Here is an 18555-nt window from a genome sequence, read left to right as displayed (position 1 = left end):
TATAGCCACATTCACATTACGTCTTATGGGAGTGCCCAAATCGGAGGTGCAGTGCCCAATTTACCTATCTCGCTCTAGCCATGTGCAATAGAGATTCATCCATTCCATTTTCAGCCCTCTCTTCTGTGCAAGGTTGGAACGAACTCTGTCCTGAAACCCTAAGGCTACGATCATAGTTGTGTGATGCTATCGTCCTGCGGCAGAAGAGCCCTGGGGCAGGATGATCACACCGCACCATGTACTCTTGCATTTTACCCTGCACCTTAGTGCGTTGACAGAGTAACGCCCCCCACTCAGTGACCCACTCCCTGCTGGACAGGAAGTACGTAGCTGGATTACCTGTCGCTCTGTGCATGCGTGCCTGCTGCTTTCATCATGTATTGTGTGGCCAGCTTTTCACAACTAGTGTACTCCGCATCTGTAGGAGTGTCTAGTGAGGTGCAGGATGCCTACTCCTCTCCTTCACGTATGTTATGTGGAAATACTCTGTCTGCCAGTCTACTGACCCACCTATGTGGATGTTCTAGCTTGGATCAGTGGGATGTCAAAGTAAGCTCAGCCACATTCGCATACAGTACTACAAACTGCCCGAAAAACGTACAGAGGTAATATAGAATGCAAACTGGGTCCTATGGACTAGCCCACTAAAAGTAATTAAAAAGTCACGATACACTTTATTAGTAAAAAATCATAGTATGATAGATGGGTGGTATATGAATACACAGCCCTTCATAGGAATAGTGTGCACCCTAAAATCTCGAGACAGTAGGTTGGTTATTTGCTTAACCCCTCCACACACACAACAATGTCTGTATGAATAGAAATGTGGGGTGTAGCTTCCCCCCGCCTATCTCATATGGTTAGCACAGTATTAAAGAGGGTAACACACAGGTTGAATTGCTGCACAGGTATATGTCTAGCCCTGTGCAACGGACTAATCCGTCATCACATGGGGTGCACGATTTTAGGGTGCACACTACTCATATGAAGGGATGTGTATTCACATACCACCCCTCTATCATACTATGATTTTTTTTACTAAAAACGTGTATCATGATTTAAGTACTTTTAGTGGGCTAGTCTAATAGGACCCAGTTTATATTCACATACAGTTCAGGCCATGCTTTCTGCTGATGACCTAATTCAACAATTATGGAAGGAGTAATGAGTGTCTGAAATGCTCAGTAGGTCATGGTTAGTGTAGAGCAGTTTTCAGAGATTAATTGCAAAATCTAATGAAAACCATGACATTTCCTGTTTCATAGTGTACTCGCTGAAAGCTGTATGGGCCCTTTTATATGACGGAAGTAACACTTTATAAACAACTTCACATCTGCAGTAGAAGCCGTGAGCTTGGTTTTATTACGTTCTCAATCTCCACTGTCTGTAGAAGTGATTCTGGTTGCCAATCACTCTGACAAATCCTGAATTTGATTCACCTTTCTCAGTCTTCATGTCTGTCAGTCTTCTCTTCTTTTGTTTGAACAAACCTTCATCACGTTTTCCTGTCAAGCATTTAGATGTTGTTTCCACAGACAATTTTTTTTAGATATATTTATATTACAATGTTAACTTCGTGGATATCCTGTACTTAGTGTGTTTTTGTTTAACTTCTTGACAGACCAGAGGCTTCTGGAAAAGATGCAGGTAACCCAGATGATGATAATCAGAACCAGTACCAGGGGCTGTCTGGCAGAAGCCAAGCTGTGGGTGCCATCTTGAGTATCCTGCTAGTCATTCTTGTGCTCTGTCTGGTTGTGTTGCTGTTGTACAAGAAAGAAAGAAGGTAAGTTCAATCATTATGGACAACTGAATTCCATATTCGATTTTAATGTAATACCTTTTGATTTAATCTGGTATCTTCACTTTATTGTGAAGATGACAATGATCTAAGGTGAAAGGTGATGATTTTTATGAAAAAATGCAGTCAGTCTTGTGACTAACAGATATTTGGTGTTATGCCGATATCCTGGCAGTAGTATGTCATATATCCGTTACTTGGACTGAGTATACAGATTGGGTTTCCACAACGTTGCTATATTTAGTTCCTTGCAAATTGCCTGGCAGTCTTGCTGTTTTTTCATGCATCATTAATGTCTGAATTACCCACTTGAAACAAGCATGTGGCAAATCCAGTCAAAGTTAAGTCAAACAACTTGTCTGCATACTTGCTCAGTGTGTATAGCTAAAAGTATTAGAGGCAGAGAGGTTCAGCAGGGCAGCCAGGGAATGTACATTGCTAAACTATGATGTCTTTACCACTTTCTAAGGTCAGGTTTGTGAAAATTTGCTTAACCAACCAGTATGTTTTTGATTGAGAGGAAAGCAGATAACCCATACAAACAGGCAGAACATACTATCTTCATACAAGCAGGGCACCAGGTGATCTGTTTGAGTTAGGTCTGACTAGCAACAAACACTGTAGGGAGGACTGGGAAGTTGTGCCACCTTCATTTTCCTAAAATAAAAAACAAATATTCCAAAAAGTGATCCAGATCATTTGAAGATTAACTTGGCAACCTTTCACTTTAACCACTTGAGGACCGCAGTGTTAAACCCCCTTAAAGACCAGGCCATTTTTATCAAATTGGGCCACTGCAGCTTTAAGGCCTCACTGCAGGGCCGCATAACTTGGCACACAAGTGATCCTCCCCACCAACAGAGCTCTCTGCTTGTGGGTTCTGATCGTTCCCCCAGTGTTTATTTTTTTAAATAAATATTTATCTTATTATTTTTTTAAATCAATTTGTCTTTTTTTTTTTCACATTTTTCTCCCCAGACTGCCCTCCCTCCCCTCGCCAGCCAATCCCCCTGATCATCTGTCATAGGCTTCAGCCTATGAGAGCTGATATCCCCTCAGCCTCTGGAGGGGACAGCCGTGTTACACAGCTGTCCCCAGTACAACGCTGCCTTAGATCGCAACACTGTACGGGGTAATTAGACAGCAGTTTTGCCGTCTAACAGTCTCCTAGCGCCGATCGCCAATAGGAGACTGAAGGCGGTGCTCTGCCATCCAAGTAGGGATGTGCGCGCAATCTCCTGCAAACCACGCCCCAAGGACCTTACATCCATCGGCGTAACGCGGTCGGCTAGTGGTTAAAGTAATCCTGGGAGGTCCTTAGGTAACAAATTTGTATACTTAACTCTCCATCCCTCTGTTTCAGCGCTGGGACCCCACAGAGTTCCACAGAGCTTATCCGCAGACAGCTTGCACCTGCGCAGTAGCACAGAGTTGCTGCTCTGGCTCGACTTCGTGCTACTGTGCAGGTGCACAATCAACCAACCTTTTATCGATGGGCTTGTGGGGGGTCTCAGCGCTACACCAGCGAGGAGGAGGGTGACTGGGTAAGCCTTTGGAGGACCCCCTCTCCCGAGGTAAGCATCGGAAGTGGGCACATTTTTCCCTTCAGGTTTACTTTAAAGCTTTGTTTTCTGTGGATCTTTTGTTTTTCTGTTGAAACGTGGTGGCAGCAGGGTTGTGTGTTTGGGTATGTGCTCTCTTGACATGCTCCAATGACAGATTGTTGCCCGGAAAATGTCTGTGCAAAGGTGATGCTGGGAGTGGCACACAATTTATATTAGTCAGAAATTAGCATGTTATGGAAGAAAAAAAGTAGAAAAATAAAATAAAATTGATGTTATCACCAAATATAATATATTTTTAAAATTAGATTTCCTTTAGGTATACAATATTGTATATTATTTCATATTAAACACTTTTAGTTAAGCATGTGGTATTTCAGAAAAAAGGAGCAATCAAAAAACATACTGAATACTTTAACTGATTTTTCCCCACAATTGACTCTAGCTTATGGATATGAATTTTAGATTGTGAGGCCCCTCTGAGAAGACCGTAACCTACATCGGTATACTGAACTCTATAAAATGCTGCAGAAAATGACAGCACTATTAAGAAGAAAAAACATGGCCTCAATCCCTCTGGAATGGATATCCACATTTTTTAGGAATAGGTGCCAGTGGGTGAAAATCTTTTCCAAATGCACAACTTTGCTCTGCTTGAAGAATTCTCTAATTGAAATCCCAGAATGCAGAGCTGCTGCCTAGCCTGAGGTTTCACAGAACCATTAATTATTTATTAAAGTATATGGAAAAGTTTGTGGTTTTTTTTATTGTTATGCAATTATGCTTTTGTAATACCCTGTGACAAAGTTCTAAACAAAGACTTCCTATTTTGCTTTTAGGTCTGCTTTAAAGATCTATTTTAAAAAAGAATCTTAAAATGTAGGAGTTTTTAAATATATTCATTTAATTTTTTTTTTTAGGGAAACAGTGATGTACAAATTAACAAACTGTTGTAGAAGAAGCTCCGCCGTGTCCTACAAATACACAAAGGTAAGAAAATTCTGCCCTGCTTCATGGAATTGGCCAAAAAAAGGGTAGAGCAAAACTGAAACCGTTAACTTTCACTTTTCTTAAAATGCTCAGTATGGAAAATTTTGATTGTTTACTTGCACTTACTGTGCACTTTGCCTTTTTGAATATGCTTACATAGGTTATACCAATAGGTTATACCAATTACTAGTATAATAAAAGCAAACTGTAGAATTTGACCTTTTACAGTAATTATGACTTTAAACGGATACTTAAAGAGAGTCTGAAGCGAGAATAGATCTCGCTTCAGACCTCATATATAGCAGGGGCACGTGTGCCCCTGCTAAAACGCCGCTATCCCGCGGCTTAACGGGGGTCCCTGTCCCCCCAAATCCCCTCCATAATGCGGGGGAGCGCTTCCGCATTGGGGCAGGGCTAACAGCCGCAGCCCTGCCCCACGCGCCTCTGTCAGCGCGTATCTCCGCCTCTCCCCCGCCCCTCTGTCTTCCTTCACTGAGAGGGGCGGGGGAGAGGCGGCGATGCGCGTCTGATAGACGCGCTGAGAGGCAGGGCTGCAGTCGTTAGCCCTGCCTGTAGGAAGCATATTCTACGATCAACCTTTGCGACCAACTTTTGCGGGGGGTGGGTTGGGGGGTCAGGGACCCTCGTTTAGCCGCGGGATAGCGGCATTTTAGCAGGGGCACACGTGCCCCTGCTATATATGAGAGCTGAAGCGAGATTTAGTCTCGCTTCAGTGTCTCTCTAAGTCATAAAAAAGGCAGTTTTAGGCCTCGTTCACATCTGAGGAGCACAGATGGGCGTGCGATCCGAACGCAGCACATTCGATCGCACGCCATCTGCGCCGCTGCCCGCTGCGTTGCTTATCCCATCCATTGACAGTGATGAGCTCAGCTCTGCGCTTCTGGGAAAAATGCAGGCAGCAGTACGCAAGCGCTTCCCAGCGCGTTGTACTGCTGCGCAGCGCAGTAGATGTGAACGGTAGAAGGGGCAGTCTATGCCCTTCTGCCGTTCCTGCATTTCAGCACATCTTACGCGCTTCCATATCCGCACGGAAGCGCGTATGATGTGAACGAGGCCTTACTTACCTGGGGCTTCTACCGTCCCCCTGCAGTTGCCCTGTGCCTGAGCCGGAACTTAAAGATCCTCTGGTCCCGTGTCACGGCTCAGTGTCACTGTTGGAGACTGAGCCTGTTGCTGACCACTACACCTGCGTGCGTACTTGCCCATGCTCCCATTGCTGGGAGCGTCCTGTGCAGGCGCAGTACAAGAAAATGTTAACAAACAAGGATGCGGGCGGCCAGGGCCGCACAGGCTCAATGGCTGGCGACAGGCTCAGTTGGCGAAAGTGAGCCTTGGCGGGGATCAGAGGATCGTTAAGTACCTGCACAGGGTGGCTGCAAGGGGCCAGTAGAAGCCCCAGGTAAGTAAAACTGTTTATTTTTTTTTATTTTTTTTTAAGGGTTCCTTTAAAGTGGAACTAAACTCAGAACTTCCTCTCTACACTAAAGAATTAAAGCATGATAACCTTTAGGAAAACAAATTCTTCATTACAATGCATGGAAATCTTAAAAAAAAAAAAAAAACTGAAGTTTTAAATTGATTTCAATTTGCAGGGAGCACTGAAGGGTTAGGCCTCAGTGTTCACTGTATGGGGAGAGCTTCCTGAGCAGAGATCATGCAGTCTGTTCACAGCTACTGATAAGAACTAATAAGACACTTTGATTTGGGTAAACAAACACAGTACACAGAACACTGAATTTCTTCAGCAACTCTATTTGGAATTAAGAATGTGCATTGTGTGTTATGCAAGATTCAGGGCAGCTATAAAAGTTAGCATTAAGGTGGCCATACACTGGTCGATTTGCCATCAGATTCGACCAACAGATAGATCCCTCTCTGATCGAATCTGGTCAGAGAGGGATCGTATGGCTGCCTTTACTGCAAGCAGATTGTGAATCGATTTCAGCATAAAACCACAACCTGTTTTGGTGCTGCCGCCGCCCCCCCCCCCCCCGCCTACGTTACCTGCTACGCCGGCGCATGTTCTCGATCGCCGGCGGGTCGGGAGTGCGTCGATATCGGCGTTCAAATGCCTGATGACCGAAGCAATACAGCGGCAATACATTACTTGATCCTGCCGGCGCGTATCCCCACTGTCACTGCTGCTCCGTCTCCGCGCTGGGCTCAGAGTCCAGCAGGCTTCACTTCTTTCTGTCCGGGGAAGTTTAAACAGTAGAGGGTGCTCTACTGTTTAAACTTCCTGCCGGGACAGGAAGAAGTGAAGCCTGCTGGACTCTGAGCCCAGCAAGGAGACAGAGCAGCGGTGACAGTGGGGATACGCGCCGGCAGGATCAAGTAATGTATTGCCGCTGTATTGCTTCGGTCATCAGGCATTTGAACGCCGATATCGATGCACTCCCGAACCGCCGGCGATCGAGAAAAATCTTCTGCACGGATGGCTTGATGGGAATCGACGGTAACAATTGATTTTGGATGGAAATCGATCGTTCTGTCAGCGTTTGCGCATTGATTTCACAGCAGATTTGATCAGTGATCGAATCTGCTGTATATCAAAAGAAAAATCGTTAGGTGTATGGGCCCCTTAAGACTGTCTATACCAATTACCTACTTAAGTCATGGTGGTCCAAAACCACTAGTATTTTCTTATGGACTAAGGGAAATAATCTAATTGCTCCCTTCTTAAAAATGTTATGTTAAGTATACATTTGCCTTTTTAAAACCAGATGGAAGCTTTCTAGGTGCAAGAAGGGAAACGGCTGTGTACAAAGCCTGGTACATCCCATGCAATACTTGCTCTAGGCAATTATCTATAGAAACAAAAAAGTAAAAACAAAAAAAAGAACAAAAAATGTCATTACACATTAATGCTGAAATGTCCACACTACCCCAGAAAGGTGCCAATGTATAGTAATAAAGCACCGTCATAAGATGGGCAAAGGGAAACCAGCGATGTGCCAAAGAATCAACATGCCTATGTGCCACATCACATATGTGCACTGTGACATTATTTTGTGTTCTTGTTTTTGTTGTTTTTTCTTTTTTGTTTCTATAGATAATTGCCTATAGCATATATTGCCTTGATAAAAAGATCCTACGTGGTACAGTAACATTGGCTTCAAGCTTTTATGTTACAATAAAGGATTGCATGTGATTTGCCAGCCTTTGTACACACATGTTCCATATGGGCCTCATCCCCTTTCTTCTGCTGCAGCACTCCACGGAAATTATAAGGTCTTATCCCATGGTGAGTGTGAGACAGCCCATCTCACGTGGACCTGGAACCGCTGTCTGCAAGTTGGATTAGTATGGCTTTGTAAAAACTATAGGTACACTCTACACCATGGTCCTAGATGTGTTTTGACTTTTCAGTGACCTAAACAAATGATTTGCATATTCACTCAAGAAGCAGAAGTGATGCATAATGGGAGTGTTTTAAGATTTTAAGTTATTAAAAACATTTAAACTGAAAAGTGAGTGTGGGTAAACTGTATTCTCATTATAATCGCATAGTATTTTGTTCTATTGCATCCCCACTATTACATGTCCCCATTCTGCATATCTCCTTTCTAGTCCCCCCCCCCCCCCCATTAAAATGTCTATCCATCACAATACTCTGTAATGTCCCCCTTACAGTGCCTTAATATATACTTCCCCTATGCGGTACCTCCACTATAGTGATGCCTCTGCTGTGCCCCCATTATAGTGGCCCTTGAGCTTTGCCCTTCTTACATTAGCCCCTATGCTGAACCCCCAGATGGTGGCCAATGTGCTTCCTTAGAGGGCCCCCTGTGCCTTCTTGTAGTGGCCCGTAAGATGGGGCTTATTATGCCCTGGTGATCTAGTGTTATTCCTTCCTTATAGTTTTCTCTAGTGGTTCCTCTCTTCCTTATGGATTTCTCTGGTGGTCTATCGGTCCCCCTTTATAAAGGTTGTGCTCATGAATCAAGGTTTGTTTTATTTTAAACCACTTCTCAGTTACCAATCACAAGCACCCATTGCAACCAAAGCAGTATACCTATATAAAAAAAACTACACAAATATGCCAGCGGGCATCTAAAACCACACCCTTCTTTATAGTATTTATGGGACCCCTGAATTAGGGAAAAACCTTTTAAGTGAGGCCCATAGTGGGCTAGGTTACCTTTTTAGAAATGTTCTTGCACTGCTTGTTGTCCCCTGCCCCCCTCCCCCTCTTTCCCCGCCCCTGATCCTCGTAATGCCTGCACATTCCGAAGTTTCTTGGAGGAGAGCAGAGCAATTCTGAACTGTGCATGCATGAGTTTTGAACTGCATCTGTGCAGTCTAGGACCCCAGCTATACAAAGGGCCAGAAATGCTTTGGTTCTAAAAAAGTATTACCTTTTAAATTCAATTAAAACACGAGAGCTAAGCTTACCCAAACCAAACACATAAATAAGTGAATTTATTTCACAACAGTGGTACCCGGACAGGATGATGTTATAACCCTTGAAGGGGTATGACCCGGGTCATATGAAGGTAGAACTGGTTATGTTAATAGCATGTTAGTAGCAAATAATGTATAATAAATTGAAACCATATATGGTACAGACATAAAGAACTCAAACAGTATAAGGTTCTAGTGCTTAATTCACTTTAAAGGTGCAAGTGATTATCTAAAACCAAGTGCTAATCTAAAGTAAAAACAATAAATGTAAGCTCAAGGCATTGGCAGTGAAGTTCCAGTAAGAAAGGGCGAGGTGCATAACCCAGTCAACCCATCCAGGAAAAGGTCAATAACCCAAAGACAACTACTGAGGTACAATTCTATAATCCTTAAGGATTATGGGATTGTACATCAGCGGTTGACTTTGGGTTATTCACCTTAAAGAGTATGAAATTGTACAAAGTATAAACACAAACTTCTCAAATGAGGCGGCAACAACAGAGAGTAAAAGAATCTAAATACATAGTTGTTGTTTTTTGTTTTGTTTTTTTGTTTGGGGGGGCGGGGGGGGGGGGGGGTGGATTGTCATTTGAGCAGCAAATTCAGATGACCTAAGCTTTAGAGTATGGTAGTTAGATAGTCAGGAGTCTAGATGTGTAGCGGTGCTTACTTGCCTTCTGCAATCCGGTGATATTACAGTTGTTTTTATATCGTGCAGATCAACACAGAGGAAGAAGTGGACAATGAAACAGAATGGCTTATGGAAGAAGTATCAGGAAACCATGCCAAGCCTCACCACGAGAATGGCCATGTCAGAAGTGTCAAGGCTGGAGCTTTTACTACATTACATGTGGACGACCTTGACAGTGAGGATGAGGTCCTCACAGTGCCAGAGGTCAGAATTAAGTCTGCAAGAAACCAGAAGAGGAATGAAAAACCGTTGTCAAACCAGAACATTTCTGGCAGCGATGAGAACTTGATAGGAATTGTTAATGGAGTTCAGGAAAAACCTGGCAAGTCAAGGTCTGCCCAACACAAAAAAGAGGACAAGCTGAATGTAGCCTCGTTTCATGATGACAGTGATGAAGACCTGCTTAATGTTTAGTGCTAGCTGCATTTTTGATCCCTCCTCCTAACCGTGCCTAAAAAAACATTGAATGGACAATGCTACCGCAACCAAATACACATAACTCAACCTGCATCTTTGTCTTTTGACCTATATAAGGGTTGAGCATAAAATGTATACATTAGGGAAGACAGGGATATTTTTTCTTTCCAGTTTACGGTGATAATCAGGTCAAATGCATTGACCATTTCTGCACTGTAGACTTTTAAGGAAGCTTTCTGTGCAGCATTTTTGAGCATTACTGCACTAAATACGACATGTCTTTTTTTTTTTTTTTTTCTTCTGTACGGGAGCTGGTATCTTCTTGTACCATGTAAATTGCTCTTTGTAATTAATGAAAGACTGAAGAAGGTACAAGCTATTTCTGTACATATTGGATCCTCTGCCACTGGATAGTACCAACATATTTAGACTACTATTTATTCACTTGAACCACAACTCAGGTTGGCTAAATACAGCAGCAAGTTATTCCTGCTGGCAGGGTGGTACTGTAAAACTCTATGAAGGATAACCCATCCAATAAGTAAGAAATGCACTCCTATTCTGTAATATTTGCAGGTACCATTATCTTAAAGCCAGATTATAATTTAAATAGGTGTTAATAATATCCTCTCTTTTGTTTCCAACATTGAAGCGTTATGTGAAGAATTTTGAAGATTACCACATTTGTTTCATTACTGCTGCTGTCCTGTGCATGATGTCCAACGACATAACACAGGTGTCAAAATGTGTGTATTAGAAGTATTTTATAAATAGCTTGAAGTGGTTTAATCTGTACACAGCTTAAGATGGAAGCCAGTGACAGTTTTGCAGTCCATTTACAAACCTTGGACACCTCTTCTGCCAAAAGAAAACTTCAGCCAAAATGTTTTCACTGGTTCTGAAACAGCAACTGTAAGTAGCCTTAATTTGCACTGATAGACTTTTTGTCCCAGTCGAGTTAAATCGGACTGAATGGGATGTTACCATTTAAAGTAAAATTGGACCCTTGCCTTACTTAGACTTGTTAACTGTAAAAACTGGTTGGCTCATCCTGCAGCCCCTCTGTTTACCTACAATTTGGAGCTGCTTTGGTCTGATTTTATTTTGTCTCTAGGAATACCATAGCTGAAAGTTGATAGGGCAGATTGGTAACTTATCTGCACCATAATACCCGAAAGGATGGAAGCAATCAACGTAGCGTATTTAAACAGTAGCAGGATCGTTAAGACTTTATTTCATAGAGTCTCAATCAGGGTCCAGTATAACTCCTTATCATTAAGTAGTGGTGGAAGTGGCTTGCATCCAGGATTTCCACTTGCAAAGCTTCTGTTGTCATGTTTTTTTCCTTTTAATAGTGCTTATTTAAAATCTAAGGTTTCTGAGAAGTTGAAGGAGCCAAATATGTTTTTTCTTTGGATGTATGTTTACAGAATATCAAATTAATTATGAAAACTTTCTTTGTTACTCTGCCCCTCTGTCATTCATTAATTTTTTTGCACTATTGGATGGACATGTGATTGTAGGTTGACTGCTTTTATGGGTACAGTACATATTTTTAGGGAATCAAACAAAAAATGTAATCATTAGATTTTTAAGTATATTTGTCATTGCTCATCTGTTCTACCTAGCATGTGCACTCAGTGTATGAAATACATGGATTAAGGCTAATTTCATACCAGGACGTTGCGTTAGAGGGGGCGTTAAGGTCGCATAACGTCCCCATAACTCAACGCCTGATGGTGCTGGATCTGGACGTCAGAGTGAGCCGCGTTGTGCAGCTCACTCTGGCGTCAGTGATGCCGTGATGCGCACTCTTGTGCGCATGCGGCATCACGTGGTCCCGCCGGCCAATCGCCGCACAGAGCGGCTGCTCCAGGAAGTAAACACTGCACGTCATAACGTGCAGTGCATATTAATTAGCCATGTGCCTGGCCGCTCTCCGCTCCTCCCCAACATTATTGAGCATGTGCAAGCAGTCTAACGCGGCTCAGCCGCGTCCAAAGTACTGCATGCAGTACGTTGTCTTGTGACGCAGCGTTACAACGTAACGCAACGTCCGCACTGTGAACAGCCCCATTGATTTTTCATTACTGTGCGGTGGGCTGCGTTACAGGCTGCTCTAACGTGCGCCTGTAACGTCCCACTGTGAAACCAGCCTAAAAGGTCATAGGTACATAGATTTAAAGGTCTGCTTTTATACTATGGCCACTTTTCTAAACTGATCAGAAAACCAAAAATATTTCTTTCTGCTTTGAAAGGAAACATTGTTGGTGTTTATCAGTCTACTCATAAAAAATATATAATATAGTGACCAACTGAGTGCATAATCCTCCATAATGCCTGGTACACACCATGCAATTTACTGTCCGATTGACTAGTCTAAACGAGAATATCTTACAGGTCCAATCAGGTTTCTGAGTGTTTATTCAATGTTTTGTATAGAAGTGATCAGAAAAAGATTGAAAATCTGATTCATCCATCTGACAGGACATTGCATGGTGTGTACCAGGCAATACACTGGTCAGGTTGTTCTGGTCATAATAAAGTAATATGTACAGTGCCTGTTTTGTACAGAGAAATTCCTCAGCACTGCTGCCTAGCTTGCACATGGCCTCCACACTAACTTGGACTGGTGTCCGACAGCTCATAATACAGATAGACACTAAATAAGATAAGAATAGAAAGGTGGGGTTGTGGCAGAGACCAAACTCATAGCTGTACCAGATTTGCTATAGATCTCTAATCTAGTCAAGAGTTGGAATCTGGATTAAGTTATGAGCCATGTAGACATAAGTCTGTCACCCAAAATAATTGTTTGTGATTAGGGACAGGGGTCAAGCAATGACATTGGCAAGTAGTTGGGAGGAATTGTGGCAAGTACAGGAAGTGTGTGGTATGGGGTGGGAGGAGGCATAGCAAGGGAAGGAGATGCTGTAGGTTTGCTTTTTTACCGGGAAGTTCAACTAAACATCAATAGATTCTTGTCAGCGGCCACAGCCCATGCTGCGAAGGTGAGATAGATGTAAGCAATGTGTAATTTAGATAAGCAGGCAATACTGAGGGAACTCCCAACACAAAAAAGTCCTCAGATGTTGGCAATGGTTGGAACAAATTAAATAATATTTCTTTGGGTTTTGTTTTTTTTGTTGGGGGAGGTTTTCTTCTTGACACCATGACCTATGGGCCTGTTCTTAAAACTGCAACCTGCCTGTTTGTTAGAGAAAATACTATTTTTTCTTAAAAAATAATAAAAAAAACTTTTCAAATTAGTCAAATTCTTAGTTTAGATGCTTATCACTTTTAAGGGGCTTATCTCCCATGACCATTTTACTGTTACTTAACTGCAGTTTAGTGGCGATCAGCATATTTGTATACTTGCAGTCGGAATGGGTGCCATACGACATTATGATCATAATTGCAAATATTGTGGTCATCATGGATAGGTTTCAAACTCCCTGTTGGGTAGCACAGCCTCAGTGAAAGTCAGTGGTTTTTCAAACAGCTACTTTTTTATTGCAAAAAAATTACTTTCGCAAACAGTGATCAGTTACTCCATTCAGGTGAATGGAACTTTGGCCTTTTGGGGTAATTATACCACCCTGTTCTTCACAGTAATCATCAGGAAATGAAATCAGATTGCCCTTTTATAAGCCTAGTATGTATAAGAGTGGCCACTTCTTTACAAATAGGCCCTATAGTTTGGTTAGAAAAACAAATCAACTATTCTTTCTGTCTTGCATAATGTATTTTTTTTTTTTTATAATTTAAGATCATCACCAGGCTGTGGATCAGTGCTTTATTTGAATTTCAAGAACTCCTTTTTTGCAATGAGGAAATCTTGTCACTATGAGTGTTTTCCATTGGCTCTTACACATACAAGGCAGAGATTACCAGCTGCCTGAGGTACTTTGCATTCAACAACTTCAGCTTTACATCTGTCTGGATAATAAATGGTTATATGGGTACGTGCTGTGCTAAACAATAATTATATAGCACAATTCAGACAAATGTGTTCTGTTCCTGGTGCAGTGTGAAGTTATTGCTGAAAAGGCACATCATGCTTTCACACTTTGCCAGTGTGTGTTTTTTAAAATCATTCTTGATGTATTGCCGTGCTGCATAAAACCCAAAGCTCTGCATTAATTGTTGCAGGACTTTACCCTACCACAGGTGCACATATTAAACAAATTCTCTCCCGGTTTTATATCTTCTAATTGATTTTTGGGGTTGATTGGTACGATTTTTTTTTTTCATTTTTGATCCAGTTGTATTATAAAAGTATTGAACAAATTAATTAAAAGATAAATTATAACAGTTGTGTTCTTTGTCTGTTTTGTTTTACTGTGTAAAAGGCAAAATTGTTCAAGTTCTTTGTTTTTGTTAATGGCTAAAAAGAATTTGATCATGCAGGCTTTTATAGATCTGCAAATTAGTAAGAGTGCAAGTCCAAAGGTCTTTATTTTTACTGCAAACAGTAGAGAAGCACTTACATAGTCAATGTGTCAGAGCGAACCAGGACACTAGGTGAATGGATTAACACCATAGCCAATGGATCAATGAAGATTACTGGTCTCTCAGACCCTGAGTGCCAAGACCAAGTAAAAAGGGCGCTGGACATTGGGGCGCCACCATAGACTGTAATGTGAATTATGGCTATAGCGGCGCTGAATGGGTAATTTGGGCACCGGCAAAAGACAGTGCCCAAATTACGAAAAGAAAACCGTGCAATTCAGCCATCAGCAATAGCTGGCAGCCGAATTGCATCTTTCCCAAGTCCATGGCTGCCGGGAGGGGGAATAGTAATCTAGGTTGCTGGGAAATTTGCAGTAGCAGGGTGAGTCGCTTATAGATGTATTTCCGGAGTGCTTCCCTTAACAGTGATCACTCTGATGAAACATTCTGAGTACTCTTGCCAATGGTCTTACCACGCTTATATGTATCCGGGGTGTCCTCCGTGGTGCAGTTCTCAAGCACTTTGAGTCTGACAGAACAAAAGTACTAAACAACTGTTAGAATTGTTTTATTTTATGAACACAGATACATTTACTGTGCTCATAAATGAGTGGGTCATAAGCACAAATCACTGCTTTCCATGCCACATAATACACATCCTCATTAGGGATAAGAATTGTGTAAACATTTTAAATGAAAAATATATGTGGAGGATTGGGAGACACAATGGGTGCTGTGAAAGCTTAAGACACCCACTGGGTGGGCATTACTTACAATTTTAGTCTTGTCCATCTCCTGGCTTGTGGACAGATGACAATTGCATGGAGCAGAGGGTCATGCCATTGCTTCTAGCTTGGCCTCCCATTTCCAAAAGTACTGTTTCTTTCTTCTTTTATATATATATATATTTTTTTTTTATAAAGATAGGCTTTATTAAGGTGCAAAAACAAGAATTAAACAGTCAGTGTTAGAATCTTGAGTACAAAAATATGACAGGATCAATACAAACTATTAAAGGGGAACTTCAGCCTAAACAAACATACTGTCATCAAGTTACATTAGTTATGTTAATTAGAATAGATAGGTAATGTAATCTCTTACCCACCCTGTTTTAAAAGAACAGGCAAATGTTTGTGATTCATGGGGGCTGCCATCTTTGTCATGGGGGCAGCCATCTTTTTGGTTGAAAGGAGGTGACAAGGAGCAGGAGACAGTTCCAACTGTCCTGTGTCCTGATCACCCCTCCCAGCTGCACACACTAGGCTTCAAATGTCAAATTCAAAATGTAAAAAAAAAAAAATTGCACCAAAACAGCAGAACGAGAACAACAGCATCAGAAATCCCATCATGCTTTGCACAGCATCAGGGGAAAAAAGCCCGGGCAGTTTTCTTCTGTGCAGCTAAAAATGAGGCTTGGATAAGAGAAACAAAGTTCTGATGCTGTGAAACTGTTAGAGAAACACAAAGCCTTTTCAGTGCTGCCGAGTCGATTTTTAGTCCGGAGGTTCACTTTAAGCAATAGTACATATGGAGCATGACACCATATTAAAATACAATATGGTAATTGTAAATAGCACTCTAACAAGGATTCCCATCCACAACAAACAAAAAAGTTAATAAATACAACAGAACTAGAACAAACAAAAGTGTGGTCTCTCACACCCTCAATACCCATTTCCCAGGAAGAACACCCCCCAAAAAGGAAGAAGTTAAACCTCCACTCATAACATAATTCAATTAGCGGGGTTACGGAATAATAGCCAATCCTCCCAAATAACATTATAAAGATCTAAATTATCAATTGTCAAGAAATGGACCCGGTCCATCAGGCAGATCATATCCAGTCTGTTCTTAACTACAGTAGGTCGATATTAAGACCAGAAGTCTTCCATTTAAATGCAATGCTCCATTGGGCAGCCAAAAGCATATATTTATAAAACTTACCTGGAACAGTCATTGGTTACATACAAGAGAGCCTGCGAGGGAGTCAACAAAATATGGGCCGTACAAATGTCAAAGAACAAATCCTGCCAAGATTGCCAGAATTGAATGGCAATAGGACATTCCCAGAAGATCTGTAATGTGGAACCAATGGCACCACAGCCTCTGAAACAATAAGCAAAAGTACTGTTTCTTTTCAGAACAGGACAAGCAGATCCGTTCTAGCAGAACATTGTGAATGTGTCCTATTGATTAACATAAGATCCGTTTACCTCTGTTAGGATGCAGTCCGTTTAATTCCACTAAATTGACAGTTTTTTATGTCCATGTGAACCGCGTCTAAGTTCATGCATTCATCAGGGTTACACATAAACAGTGTATCTTTTGTATCACTCAAGCATGTTTATATCCTTTTTATGGTTAAACTAGCTTCAAAGAGAGCAAAAGAAACAAATTCAATGATTGTTCTGTATGACAGAGATCAATAGAATTAAAAGAAAAATGAGAACCTTAACAAGGATAGGCATAACCATTCCAATAATGGCTTCGTCATTCCAAAATTAACAAATTCCCAGAAAATGCATAAAGACTGTGTCAACTGCCTAAAAAAATGTACCTCTCTGCCATCTGCACACAGATGCTTAGAGAGTTTGAGGATCCTTGAGCTCTGCAGAATTTGTGCTGGACTCTCAGCAGGCTGGAGCTAGGTGGAGAGGCTGTAAAGACAGGAACTTGTAGGAACTTACCTTGTTAGTGAAAGAAAAACTTGGGTTCCTCAGAACACCACCGTAGAGATGGTCAAAGTGATGCTAGAAATTTTGAGTTTATGCAAATTTAATTTTACTTTTTATGCAGCCTTGATTTGGACCAATCGAATGCAGTAGCTGATAATTTTGATAGGTTCAATTCCAAGCTGCATCAATTTGCATAAAATAAACATACAATTTGTAACAATTCAAAATTGTTAGCATCTGGGTGACCATATCTAACCCACAATTCTACTCCGCTAACATCCCCAACATCAGTCAGCCATGAAGATCTTAAAGAGAATCTGTATTGTTAAAATCGCTCAAAAGTAAACATACCAGTGCGTTAGGGGACATCTCCTATTACCCTCTGTCACAATTTCACCGCTCCTCGCCGCATTAAAAGTGGTTAAAAACAGTTTTAAAAAGTTTGTTTGTAAACAAACAAAATGGCCACCAAAACAGGAAGTAGGTTGATGTACAGTATGTCCACACATAGAAAATACATCCATACATAAGCAGGCTGTTTACAGCATTCCTTTTGAATCTCTAGAGATCATTTGTGTGTTTCTTTCCCCCATGCACTGAAGTTTCAGGCTGCTATTTTCTTCTTGCAAACAGCTTTGCCCTTGTTTGTAATTCCTCAGTATGTGAAAGCCCAGCCAGCTCAGAGGACGATTTATCCAGCTGATTAGAGCAGCTTCTCTCTTCTCTCTTATCTAAATAACACACAGGCAGTGTGCATAGAGGGGCCAGAAAGGGTGAGTTCATAGCAGAACCACAACACTGAAGAACTTGGCAGCCTTCCAGACACAGGCCGACAAGTCTGACAGGGGAAAGATACATTGATTTATTACAGAGACTGTCATAGTAGAAAGTGCTGCAGTTAGCCAGAACACATTAGAATAGCTTTTGGAACATGTAGGATGATAAAAAACAGGATGCAATTTTTGTTACGGAGTCTCTTTAAGGTCTTGTTCACACGAAGTAACACAGGTGGCCAGGTTGGCCCAGTTATTTTGTGTTTTGCACCACTAGGAAGTTCGAAGGAGATGATCCACCTCCATCATGCGACCTGGAAATAGATTTGTGCAGGTCCTGGCGTGTTTGAGGTGCAGGCTGGTCAGAATGGCTCCAGGGACATTCACGGCTTTGTAAGCAGTTCCAGTGGGACTCGCTTGTTTTGCTGCAATTTATGTGGTCTTGGGACTGTATACAGGATGTTAGTTGACATATATTGTTTTGCCACAGGTTGGAAGTAATCGCAGTCTTGCAACATATATCCATACAAATAGTCTGACATTTTGATAATTTCTTTTTGTGGGGCTCCTCACCAGAGTCTGTCTTCCAGAAAATAGTCTTCATGGTAGAAATTTCTGTCCCTGGGTTGTTACATAATTTCCAAACAAAAATCCTCCATCACATCATCTCTTTACATAGGCCTTTTGTTTTTGGAGAACCCAATTTGGATGAAAAAGAATGTTTTTATTTCTGTAAAAAACATAAGGTACTGTCCTCTGTCCTTTCCTT

The 18555-nt window shown here is 41.6% G+C and overlaps 1 protein-coding gene across 1 annotated transcript in view; it reads left to right on the top strand.

Annotated features, from left to right (window-relative positions):
• The window catches only part of IGF2R (insulin like growth factor 2 receptor), a 242584-nt gene extending 228386 nt beyond the window's left edge, over positions 1–14198 (top strand). Inside the window, exons 45-47 of the mRNA XM_068232027.1 lie at positions 1622–1786; positions 4284–4353; positions 9497–14198. Of these exons, the coding sequence (XP_068088128.1) occupies positions 1622–1786; positions 4284–4353; positions 9497–9883 (622 nt within the window). The 3' untranslated portion in view covers positions 9884–14198. The remainder of the gene's footprint in view (positions 1–1621; positions 1787–4283; positions 4354–9496) is intronic.
• The last annotated feature ends 4357 nt before the right edge of the window (positions 14199–18555 follow it).

Source organism: Hyperolius riggenbachi, chromosome 4, assembly GCF_040937935.1.
Source record: "Hyperolius riggenbachi isolate aHypRig1 chromosome 4, aHypRig1.pri, whole genome shotgun sequence".
In the NCBI taxonomy this organism is placed as follows: domain Eukaryota; kingdom Metazoa; phylum Chordata; class Amphibia; order Anura; family Hyperoliidae; genus Hyperolius; species Hyperolius riggenbachi.
Note: the sequence above shows the minus strand (reverse complement) of the source record. Positions and strands in the feature narration are given on the sequence as shown.